The 12,954-nt window shown below is 36.7% G+C and overlaps 1 protein-coding gene across 1 annotated transcript in view; it reads right to left on the minus strand.

The window, feature by feature from the left end:
- Window positions 1-12,954, minus strand: part of Otc (ornithine transcarbamylase) — a 66,678-nt gene that overhangs the window by 27,718 nt on the left and 26,006 nt on the right. Inside the window, exon 4 of the mRNA XM_004850027.4 lies at window positions 12,387-12,474. Within this exon, the coding sequence (XP_004850084.1) occupies window positions 12,387-12,474 (88 nt within the window). The remainder of the gene's footprint in view (window positions 1-12,386; window positions 12,475-12,954) is intronic.

Consider the following 12,954-nt stretch of genomic DNA (forward strand, 5'->3'; position numbering starts at 1 on the left):
AAGTTAAGCAGTTTTTAGGCTGTTTTCACATTGGATACATTTGTGGGGAAAAAGATATTAAAGACACTTTAGAAGATTAGTTCACATTATTTTGGCAATGACATTGGTTTCTACCTCATGTTTAAAGTTGCTATAAACATAGAGAAAGCACAAAGGTACTAAAGATTTAAAAAATAAATCCTTTTCACAGGTAACAATGACAACCCTATAAGTAGAGCTGGACTACAGGCACATTAACAGTAATGTAGGCTTTCTATAGCTCTTCTGCAATTTAAAGCTTCAGCTTTAAACATTTGAAGAGCTTTATTATATGTGCTACAAATGAAAGGTTGACAAGTTAAAAATACTTTCAGGCTCATTTTGATCACTTTTCATTTCCATTATATATATGAAGTTTTGCTTGCCTTCCAGTAGATTCCGGCAACTTTGCAGACAATCTTAGGCCTCTGCCAACAATGGCAGCAAAACAGCTTTTACAAATTCCACATTACCCAAATTTAAAGTTTCCCACACATACCAGGTTTCCCTGGATGCTTAATAGCCAATATTAGGTTTTTAAAGAAACACTTAACAGGGCCGGGGATTTAGCTCAGTGGTTCCGGCACCTGCCTCGTAAGCCCAAGGTCCTCTGTTCGATCCCCGGTACCAAAAAAAAATGCATATATACATGCACACATATTCTTTTAGTATTTTCTATCAAAAGTAGTACTATTGTAAAACCACAAAAGTATATCATTCATAAAAGATAATTGCTCTCAAATATGACTTTGAAAGTAATTGAACATGAATGAGGGCTTCTTGGAGTAATAGCTAGTTCTTGGCCCCAGTAAAGAAATATACAAGATGAGCCTGGATGATCTTATCACACTAAAAAGCAAGTGAGTTATCAAAGATGAAAAGAATTGGGTTAAGATGAGCCAATGTGGACACAAATCACACTGAATAGCTATTGGGTAATTTGAGCCTCAATAAGAAGGATAACTGTGCTGAATTGAATCCTTCAAATATATTAAAATCCATGATTTTATAAAAATACTAAAAAAGAGAACATTGAGAAGACTCATAGCAAGACAAATTTCAACTTGATTTAAGAGAGCTCTCAGTCAGATTGTGCAAAGTCCTGGTCAGAACAGTCAGACCACATAAAAATAGAACATGATGGCTCAGTATGTAAAGAGTGCCCAGTACTGGAGACTTTCATGCAGGGTTCAATGATTATTTTGAAGGACTGGTGTGTAGGAGGCATGAAAAGGATGTTTCGCCTAAGTAAATCCTTTCCAAGCTCTATTTTCTATTAGTCTTTGGAAGGTTTTCTTTGGATATAAGATAGACAGACACTAGTTTAGGAATTAATTAAAACATCCTCAAGGCCCAAACAAAACAAAACAAAAAACATAATAAGCAAAGACTTTTATGGTCCCACAGAGGCCTGATGCAGAGTCTGTGGGATTGAAGGAAAAAATACTAAAAACAAATAAACAAACAAACAAACAAGACTGAATAAGTAATATTGAGGAGATAGTCACACAGCAAGCTTGATGCCCATAGAAGAACTTGAGTTATTTCTAAAATATTGGAACATGACGAATGTGTCTTTTTTTTTTTTTTTTTTGCAAAATCTAGTATTGGTGTATGAGAACAGGCCTCTAGTTGCCATGAGACCAAAGAAAGAAGTTGACTGATTCAAGATTACACAGAGTGTAATTTACTGGGAATACTTACTGACAAAAGTATGGTCAAGGGCAGCAACAAGACTTGGGTAAGAGGGAAGGGGACTACCTGGTGATCAGGGCAGAACTGGCTTTCATCCAAGCCAGAATGTGTCTGGTTTGTCTCAAGTTGACATCAAAGACATCAGGCACATTTCTGGCATTAAGATGTCAGGGTTTGGTAATAAAGCTCCACATACCACTCTAATGATGTTGCTTACCCATAAATAAGCCAGGGTTACTTGAAGACAATCAGAGTAGTTACAGCTCACCACTGGATCCCTACAGTGTCATGAAAGCCAAAGGTAAAAGGAAGTCATAATTTTCATAGGGTCCTGTCATTCATTCTCCCCTTTGTCCTCATCCTGCCTTGATATAGACTCCAGCTGGTTATCCTTTCTGTTCTAAAAATCAGTGCATATTAATTGTGCTTTGATGTATCAACCCTCCCTAGCAAACTCTCCTCCCCTCCCTTTCCCTTCCCCTAATAGTTCCCCTTTTACTTTCCTGTCATCTTCCCCCCTTAGATCCTGCATATGAGAGAAAATTCTTATTAAATAGCTGACTGGGAAACAGTGGGAGAAATGTTTTCATTGTGCATAATGACACAATGAAAGCCCTACAATTATTTCCAAAATTGATATTTCCTATTTTTATTTTTTATCAAAGCATACCTATACCCAGAGGATACATTAGGTCTATCTCCAATGTAAACTGGTCAAAGGATAAAGTCTGACTGAGTCTTCCTCCTGGAGTGAAAATATTTTAGCTCTCTGGTGTCTCAACCCAGGTTATCATTTTACTTATATCAATACAAGAATGATGAAGATAGAAGCATGAGAATGTCTTTAGCAAACCCAGACAAAGTTTTTTCAAATGGACCAGTGTTGAAAAAAGCTAGGAATGTTGAATAAAATTGCCATATTTGATTCATTAATGAAATATTCTATAATGGTTAGATCATTTTGGCTTAGATATTTGGTTCCAAGTTTGAGGATCCTAGAGAAAAAAATGGCAGAGCATAATGCATTCAGAATGATCTCCTCAAATTTAGTATAGCAAGTTCAGTGTTGGGTCAGTATAAGCTGCCTGGGAAACCACAGAGATGGCCAGAATTGAGACAGAGACAGTCTAGAGATTGAGTTAGAGCAAAACTTGATTCAACCAACATTACTTGAATTTCTTCTTTATCCTTGTCTTTTACAGACATGATCTTATTTCTTTTCATGTAACTCATGAAAATTAATATTAGTATTTCCATTTTGCAACTCAGGAACCTGGGACTCACAAGCAATTGGCCCAAATCACAAGAGCCAGTATGTGGCAAAACTGAATTGAACTCAAAGCTGACTCTGCTTCAAGGCCCTTGCTGTTTATACTATAGCACCCTGCCTCTAAGAGGAGATAGTACAGTTCAGGCTGTGAGACACTGGCTTTTGCCATCATTTAACCAAGAATATTTAACTGTCCTATACAGTGTCTTAGTATCCTTCATGAAGATTCATGGAAATATATTTCTCATTAAGTACCAAATTTATTAGCACCTAATTAGGTCTATATTTCCCATTAGGTACCAACATTTAAAGAGATTTTACCAAGAAACATAAAAAATTACACATTTTTTTCTTAACATCATTGGCATAAATACTTTCATAGCAGTATTCTAACTTTTTAAAATATTTCTTTCTATATGACAATACTTCATTCTTTCTCTTGACCATTTCTCATGCACAAATCTCACCATAACCTCTATGATTTGAAGTATCTGAATGACAATAGGAAACTCACGTTGCTGCAGAGACATAATAGATATGTGGTTGTAGTGGGTTATATGGTACCCCTTCCCAAAATGCATGTTCACCTAGAAACTCAAAGTCTAACTTTGTGTAAAAATAGGGTCATGGTAGATGTAATTAGTTAAGATAAAATTGTATGGAGTAAGATAGCTACTAAATTCAATGATTTCTGAGTTTATAAAAAAATGGAGAGAATACACAAAGATACAGAGAAAAAGCCCAGGTGAAGATGGAGGTAGATTTTGGAATCATGAAGCTATATGCCAACAAATATCAAGGATTACCATTACCTACCAGAAAGGGAATCATATCCTGCTAACACATGGATTTTGGGTTTTAACCCCTGCCCCCAGAATTGTGAGAGAATAAATTTCTCTTGTTTTAAGCCATGAAGTTTGTAGAAATTTGTTATGGCAGTTTTGGGAAACTAATGTAGTAGCTTATGCTGATTTTCCTTTCTTAGTTTTACATTAGCAGAACACACTTCACTACCATAAGTGAATTACACCTATATGGAAAGCAATTAGAATAGAACAACATTACATTAGTTGGTTTTATAAAGAGCCTTTCATACACATGGTTCCTGAAGCTGTATTACTAAGTACTGTATTAAAGTGAAAATGACTGTGAAGCTATTATGCACCTTTCAATAGTGCACTTAGAGTATTAGGCATGCACAGATACCATTATGGAAGAAATACAAAGCCTTGAAACTGGAGTGATAATGTCCCACTGCTGTTGCTAAGTTCTATCTGATTTTAAATTTCCAAAGAATCGGTGATCCGAGTCATTCTAAGGTGTCATTTCTGGTGTTACATCTAAAAGCACAAGCCTATAGAAAGGAAAAAAAAAAAAAAAGAATATGTAGCTCTTGACCCCAGTACAGTACCAGGGAATTCATAAATCTACACTTGTGGAATTTGTGCTTTCTGACCTGTTAGGGGGTAGAAAGAGTTGCTAAGAGAGATCCCTCAAAAGTGGGAAGTGAGGGCTGGGGATTTAGCTCAGTGGTTTTGCTGCCTGCTGCGCAAGCACAAGGACCCGAGTTTGATCCCTGGTACCAAAATTAAAAAAAAGTGGGAAGTGAGCAATGGGGTTGATTCCATTTGATGGGAGACTGGGCCTCCAGGGATCCATACTAAATTGAGAAAGCAACTCAAATCTTATGATTGTCCTCCCATGGGTATAGGATATACTACCTTGCCAGTTAGAGTACATCTAGGTAGAAGAAAGCTGGCAAAACCCAAAAGAGCAATAAGAGTTCAGTTGTGAAGAAAAGAGTAAATATAGCAGTACTGAGATGGCTCTCCTTTGAAGGTCTACTTATAAGAGTGGCTCTTGGTTGGCATCCGGGAACTTGGACTTCAGGAGAGTTTCCATCATTCCCGGAACTGATAAGGGTATACATACACACTGTGATTTATGGTGAACACCTTTCTTTCTGGAAGTCTAGAATTTTGGTTTGTGTTATGCAGAGGGGGCTTTCTGGTCCCTAGTTAAAAAAAAAAACAACCCTGGAACTGGCTTACTGAAGAAATTAAGTGCATTCTGTGCATCTGTTACCCAGTAAAATACAGTATCTACATGGCCTACTTGCCTCTTATTCCACCCTCTGTCTTTCTTTGGGAACACAATGCTTAGTGGTTAAAAGTTCCTGTTCATGATGATTGGCTGAAACCAGCTAGGTGCAAAAAGCCTGCCCAAATGAACTCTGGAAGACCTCATACTACAGTATAATCCAATTTCTATGTTAAGTGACACATACATCAACTGCCATGACAGGAAGCACCACACTATAAAAGGAACAAAAAAAATGATGGCAACTGAATTTGGAGAAACTTTTGCCTATTCCAGGAGGAAAGTCCATGACTATTCCTCTCCTGTATTAGCCTTTCCTTTCCCCCTGTATTTTTCCTTGTATCTGTCTCCCTCACCCCTAATAGGTTGATAAATTGATTTACAAGCTAAATTTGCAATTCTCCATTCTTGGGCCACTAAATAAACTTGTGCTGTTGGTGCTCAGCTTCAGTTTCATTTTTGGCTTCGTGACACTGAGTGAAAAAATATTCTGCTTTGGAAGGTCTTCCCTCTACAAGGAAGGGACTAACAATTTGTTAGTAACAACTCCACTGGATAAAGACTTGAAAACATGTACCCAGTTTCCTCTAAACTTCACTCCATTTGTCTTTTCCTTTCGTGTTTTTTTTTAAAAAAATGGTAATTGAAACCAGGGCCTGGAGCATGCTAGGCAAGTGTTCTACCAGTAAGTTGTAGCCTCAACCCTCCTTTTCTGATTTTCATTTGTATCCTTTAGTTGTAATAAATCTTAGTTCTCACTATAACAGTATATTGAAGCCTGTGATTCTTCCTAATGAATCATTGAATCTGAAGGTAATCTTAGGAATCTGCAAAACATCAGTGGAAAGCTCCATCTCAGTGCTCCCCTTCACTCACCTTCATATTACATAATATTCACCTCAGACTTAACTAGGGAGAATTCACCCACAATACTGTACAATGAACCAGTGAGCAGGTTTTATTATTATAACTGACAGAGAAAAGAAGTAACACATTTTTATTTCTTTAATTGTGGAATTGTTTGGGGATACTTGTTCATTATGAACTAGTTTTTAAAATCTTGAATCTAAATATAAGATATTTTTATTGTGCTAACAATATTTAACATGCAATCTAAAAGGCTTCTGCACAGCAAAAGAATCACTCAAATGAGAAGGCAATCAACAGGAAGGAAGAAAATATTTGCAATGTTATTAGCCAGCTTTCCCATTAATGGGACACAATATCCCATTAAAGGAGGAGAAGTTTAACTTAGCTCATGGTTTCAGAGGATTCAGTCTATGGTCTACTGTCTCCAAGTCAGGAACATCATGGAGAAAAAGCATGGTGTAACAGTTACTTAGTTCATGGAGGCTGGGAAGTAGAGTAGAGGAACAGTGCCAGAGAGAAAGAAGCAGGGATCAGATATAGTACTCAACGTCATGTCTCCATGATTCACCCAAACACACTCAGAAGTGTGCTCCACCAATTAATCCCCTGGGAAGATCTCAAAGCCAGTCAAATTGAAAGTCCATCTTAATCACCACACAAATCATTTATCTGATAAGGGGTTTATTATCTAAAATATTTAAGGAACTCCTATAATTCAATAGCAAAACAAAACACAATTTTAAAAAATGGACAAAGGATTTGAATGCACATTCCTGCAAAAAAGACATACAATTGGCTAACAGGTATATGAAAAAGAGCTCAACATCAGTAACCATCAGAGAAATGCATATCAAAACCACAGCGAGATATCACCTCACACTTGTTAGAATGCCTCTTACCAAAAGGAAAAAAAGTTGTTGAAGGTGTAAAGAAAAGGAAACACTTGTATACTATTGGTAAGACTGTAATTAGATATAGTGGTTAGGGAAAAGAATATGCAGATTCCTCAAAAACTTAAAAATAGAACTACTGTATGATTTGGGGATACCAATTCTCAGTATTTATATAAAATAATTGAAATCAGCATCTTTTTTTTTTTTTTTTTTTTGGTACCGGGGATCAAACTCTGGTCCTTGCGCTTGCTCAGCAGGCGGTGAAACAACTGAGCTAAATCCCCGGCTCAAATCAGCATCTTTAAGGGATTGATATTTGTACTTTCATGTTCCTTGCAGAATTATTTACAACAGCCATAATGTGGAAACAACCTAAATGTCTATCACCAGGTGAATGAAGAAAGAAAATGTGGTATATACATACCATGTAATATCATTCAACTTTAAAAGGAAGGAAATCCTGCCTTATGCAAAAACAAAGATGAACCTGGAAGGCATTATGCTAAATGAAATAGCCAGTTACAGAAAATACTGCATGGTTCCACTTACATGAGGTATCTAAAATAGTCAACCCATGGAAGCAAAGAGAATGGTGGTTACTAGGGGGAATGGTACTTGCCATCATTCAGTGGATATAAAGTGTCAGTTATGCAAGATGAATGAATAAGTTCTAGAGATCTGCTGTACATTTTTTGAATACCTAAATGTTTAGGTTTTATTTAGTATTTAGGTTTTTTTTATTTCATGATCTGATTTTATTTTTCCTTCCTTTGGTGGATAAGACTGAGGACCAACATATAAGGATATATGTCCATATCTATATCTAGATATATGTATATTATATGTGTATATATACTATATATATGTACAGAGAGTAATTTTCAGATTTAATATATGTTTATTTGCAGATTTTAGAACATTTCTAGCTCTTCTGTTCCAGAGTACACCCAGCTTGTTGCTGTCTTAGGCCTTTATACCAGTATATTTTTCTGTGGTGCTCTTCCCACAGCTTTTTATGCCTGACTCTGGCTTTTCACTGAGTTCTCAACTTGACTGCCACCTCTTCAGAGAGGCATTTTCTAACCACCCAATCTAAGGTAGGCTCTAGTCCACTGACAGATCACTGCTTCGTCGTAGCATTTATTTCAACCTGTTCTTGTATTTTTGCTTTATTTACTTGTTTTGTAAACGCCTCCTCACTTTAGAACGTATTTCCACTCCAACAAGCATCTTGTTTGACTTGATCAGCATTTTATTCTTAGTGCTAAAATAATGTCTGGAAGACAAACCAGGCCCTCAATAACTATTTTTGAATGAGTGAATAATTACATCATCTGAAAAAATAAGCCACACTTTTGAAATTGCATTTAACAGCTTTCAAAACACTGGCCCAGTTTTGCTTTTTTGTTTTTCCCTTTCTGTTGCTGCATTCACTAAATTCCCTCCCAGTTTCTTTTTTTCCCCAGTTTCTTTTTTGTACCAAATGCACAGGCACTTTTTATTCTACCAGGTCCTCAAAGCAGCCAGACAGATAGATTGAAGCAATATCATCAATCAGTGTCAGGTGCACACTATTCTCTTGACTTGAAAGGGCAAGGCTTGTCATTTAAACCTCACCTCATCCCTTCGCATCTTAAAAGTTAAACTTCTACAAAAAGCAAGGAAGGCAATTGCTAAGGGTTGTTCAGAGCCTATTGCAGAGTAGATGTCATTAAGATTCACTTCTTTACTTCTCCCATTCAATTGCTTCTGTGGAAGGCAGTGGATTTCTCTTGTCTTCTTCAATTGAGGTTTATTGAATTTCTGAGTTTCAGCATATCTTGTTTGTCAAATATTTTGGCAAATTAAGCAGTGATGGGGTACAGAGAAGAAAGTCGGATTTCAAAAGTAGCTACACTATCCCCTTTTCTGACATTTTCCATTTCCCATCCCAGCCTCCTCGAATATTATACTACCTTTATTTTCCTTTTACTATAATTGCATCTGCCTTCAAGACACAGATTTCTGCAATTCTCCCACAAGGAGACTGTGGGGTTCTTTTTTTTAATCACTGAGCTTATACATACTTTAATTTCTCCAGCTCACAATGTCGCCCAAGGTCTTTTATTCCAATGGCTTGTGGACATTTACACTTGAGGGGGTCAACCTTTAATATAATATGTCCAATACCTAATCTATTCCTTACCTCTGAATCAGAAGCTTCAGTTTCCTACTTCTACACACACACACACACACACACACACACACACACACACACACACTATAAGAGTAAAAAATCTGGAATCATTTTACCTCAATTTTCTGTTCAAACTTCAATCTTCACTATCAGTTATCCTGAAAGTATATAAAAATCTCTAGCCTAGATTCACAGCACAACAGCCCAGGTTGCCTACACCTCCCATAGTGTGGTCTCTCAAAGTGTGGTCCAGCTACTCTTGCATCAGAATCATTTGGGAAGCTTGTTCAAATGTAGATTTTCACACACTGTCTGAAACTTAACTGGAGAATTAGCATTTCTGAGCATCAGGCCCAGAATTCGACATTTTAACAAGTTGCCCAACATACATTCCAAACTAAGTTTTAGAACCTCTGGAATTATCTTTCTACCTTGATCCAAGTTACTTTGCACTTGCCTCTACATAGTTTACCTAGGGACATACTTTTATTTAAGGACCACCATTTTATATCTAATACATTACATGCACTTGGGAATATATAGGGATCATAATTAATTTATTTTATACAAAAGCAAGTGAAGATCCCAGAGAAAAGTTTACCAGTGGAGGTCACTGGTAGTTAAGTAACTGGCTGAGCTGAGGTTAGAGCTCAACTGTCCCGATTTCTCAGGCTAAAGCACTAATATAGTAGATCTGACTGCTAACCTTTGAAAGATCTGTTTGCAAGGTTGGCTCTCAAATCACATCTGGGAACTTCAATTTGAGAAGCTTCCACCACTCCCAGGACTGATAAGAGTGGCTCACTCTGACTAATTTTTTAAAGAACTATCTGGCTTAAAGTAAATACCTAATTTTCTTTTGGAGATCTGGAATTTGGGCACATGCTGGGCAGAGGGTGTCATTGTCACCAACCCCAATAAAAACCCTTGGTGCTGAGTCTCTTATGCGCTTCCTTTGTTAGCAACATTTCACATGGTTAGTTTTAACTGATTACCAAAGGAATCAAGCATATCCTATGTGACTCCACTAGGGGAAGAGTTTTGGAAGTTTGAATCTGGTTTCCGCTGGACTTTTTTTTTTTTTCTTTCTACTGGGGAATTGAGCCAGGGCTTTCACATTGAGTTACATTCTTAGATACCACCACTACCCTTTTTTTTATTTTTTATTTTGAGACAGGTTCTCACTAAACTGCTACACTGCTCAGGCTGAGCCCAAATCCCCTGAACTTTTCCACATGTGTCTCTCCCCCTTGCTGATTGTGCTTGGTATCCTTTTACTGTAGTAAACTGTAACCATGAGTATGACTTTGTTGAGCCCTGTGAAGCCTCGGAGTGAATCATCAAACCTCAGGGTGGTCTTGGGGACCTGCTGACACACAAGCCAATGCTTTCCACTGTCCTTATAAGCTGGATAGAAAAAGCAAAAACGACAGCATGATTTAAATCCTGACTTAACGTCTAAGCTCCATTATTTCTCTGAGCCATGGTTTCCTCATCTATAAAACTGGGCCAATAATATTTACTTTGTAAGATTTTTACCAAAATTTACAAATAATTACATAAGTCACCTATAGTAGATGTTCTTAGTGAGTAACTATTATTTTCACTTAGTCTTTTGGATAAAACAAAATGGTCAGAAGGAATTATATGGATCCAACCTTATGAATTCATATATTCAAGTAGCAATGAAACCAATTATATGGACTCAAAAAGCCACAATTGTGTTAAAACTTGTGAGTGGATTATTTTTATAAGGATTTATGTAGAGCTCTTTTAAGGACTTGCAGTGAGAATGGAGAGCAGGCACAGAAAAGAGCATTTGTATGCTCATCCTCAGCTTTCAATCCATGCTTGGTTATTTGTCTCTTACTTTGGGATCCTGCCTACTCTACTGATTTCTGGGCCCTGACCTTACTCTGGCTGCCAGTCTGCACTGCTTAACTCTTCTTTAGATGCTCAATTGTTCCTTCAACTGGACGTGTTTCCAACCATTAGTTCACACATGACTTAGTCCAAATAGTTCACCTGATCCTATATAAAAGATTCCCATTGAAATTTCTCTGGCTTCATCCTTCAACCTGCTTTTGATACTTGTTTTTGAATAAAGTATGTTTCATTTTTGTAGAAGAAGGTATTACACAAATATAATCCCAGTCAGTGACCATGCATTTCAAGCAAAAATTCATTTATGTTTATTTATTCTTTCTGTCCCTAGTATCCAGGAGATAATTAGACTACTTCTTAATTTTGTCATTCTCACATCTAAAATAACACAACTGAGGGATTTAAATATGAGTTACTTGAAATCACTTTAGCAAGTCAAATAAGGTGAATTCTTTAGTATATATTAAGTTGCCATAAAAAGCAGACAACACTTGCAAGGAGTTACTTATAGCACATCATTTTCAGGAAAAAAAAAATCATTGTCTTCTCTCCTGAGGAGAAATAAAAAACATTTAACAAAGACATTTGCCCTGGATTCTTAACCAGACAGGCTGTAGTGTGAGAGCACTGCATGAAGAGTCAGAAGGCCTACTTTCCATCTTTCACTATAATATACTGGGCAAGAGACTTTTACCAACTCTCCTTTCATCTTGGTGAGGGTGAGCTACTAGCACTTGCCAACGGAATGTGAATAGGACTGACTGTGCCACTTCCCTGCTAGGGAGGCTTTGAATCAAGTATACCTTCTTCATGCTTTCTTCTCCTAGGTCCTGGTTAGATGTAGACATTCATGGTGACATTGGAGGCCACATGTTGAAGATGGCAGAGCCACTCTCAGCCAGAGTTCCTGAATGACCACAGAACTAAAATAATCTGGCCTTCTCTCTTACTAGTCAGGAATATCTGCACTATGTTAAGACATTGACATTTGAGATTTTGTGCAGCTAGTATAGTTCTAATTAGGTTGTTTCTCCTCTTTATGTCAATCTGTTTAGGTTGTTGTAATGAGTAACTGAGTTAGAACAATGCAACATGTAATAAATGCTCAATAAACTCTAGCTATTCTTATCATTACCTACTCTGATATGAACTAGTTATAAGTCATTGAACATGTCAATTTCCTGGACCTCCATTTTCTTAACTACTAAATGTAAGTCATGCTTGATAATTTCTGAGTCATACTAAGTTTGAAATTTTCTTCTCAGAAGCTCTTAAAATTTTGATAAGAAAAAAACAATATTAGATTCATGAAAAGTGTCTGAAGGATAAGAGGCATTCCAAACATCAGATAAAGATGTAAAATGGAGAACAGCACATAGGATTCTGAAAGGGAAAATTGTTATTTAAAGCATGCTTTCTTTTTGAAATTTATCCATCAGATTCAGAAATAAACTTGGGAGAGAAGAAAAGATTTACAAACCGAGCTGTGTCCGTGAGACTTTCATTCACACCCAAATGAATATCTTGAGTGGTAAGAAAGCAAGGATGTCCTCCCAGAAGTGCAAAACCTACAATAAAAGGAAAAGAAAAAAGAAGCATTTTGAAAAAAAAATCTAAAGTGTGAAACAAAATTATGAGGAATTGGCACAATCTCAACTGAACAGTCACAATCTTTAGAGCTCTCCAATCTCTCTAGTAGGGAATTTGCAGGCAAAGCGAAGTGAAAACTTGAGGAAAGTAGATGAAATTTTGTGCACATGGACTTAACTTTCTTGTGAAAGCCTACCCATTTCTCCACCCTCTTCCTCAGGTTCTAGCAATAATGGGACATTGTTTCCTTTTGGGAGTTATATTTAGTTTAGTTTTAATTCTTTCAAATATAGAAAAATGTCCATCCACACAATGAAAAAAATAAGCTATAATTATATAGTATATTATGGATTACAATGGAGAATTAGTAATAAAATGGAACAAACTATCATAAACATTATGTTGAATGAAAGAAGCTAGACATTTTTATGAAGTTCTAGTTTAGGAAAAACCAACCC

Source organism: Heterocephalus glaber, unplaced genomic scaffold (assembly GCF_053883595.1).
Source record: "Heterocephalus glaber isolate CG9 unplaced genomic scaffold, H.glaber_assembly_v1.0 deba00001547, whole genome shotgun sequence".
NCBI classification, from domain to species: domain Eukaryota; kingdom Metazoa; phylum Chordata; class Mammalia; order Rodentia; family Bathyergidae; genus Heterocephalus; species Heterocephalus glaber.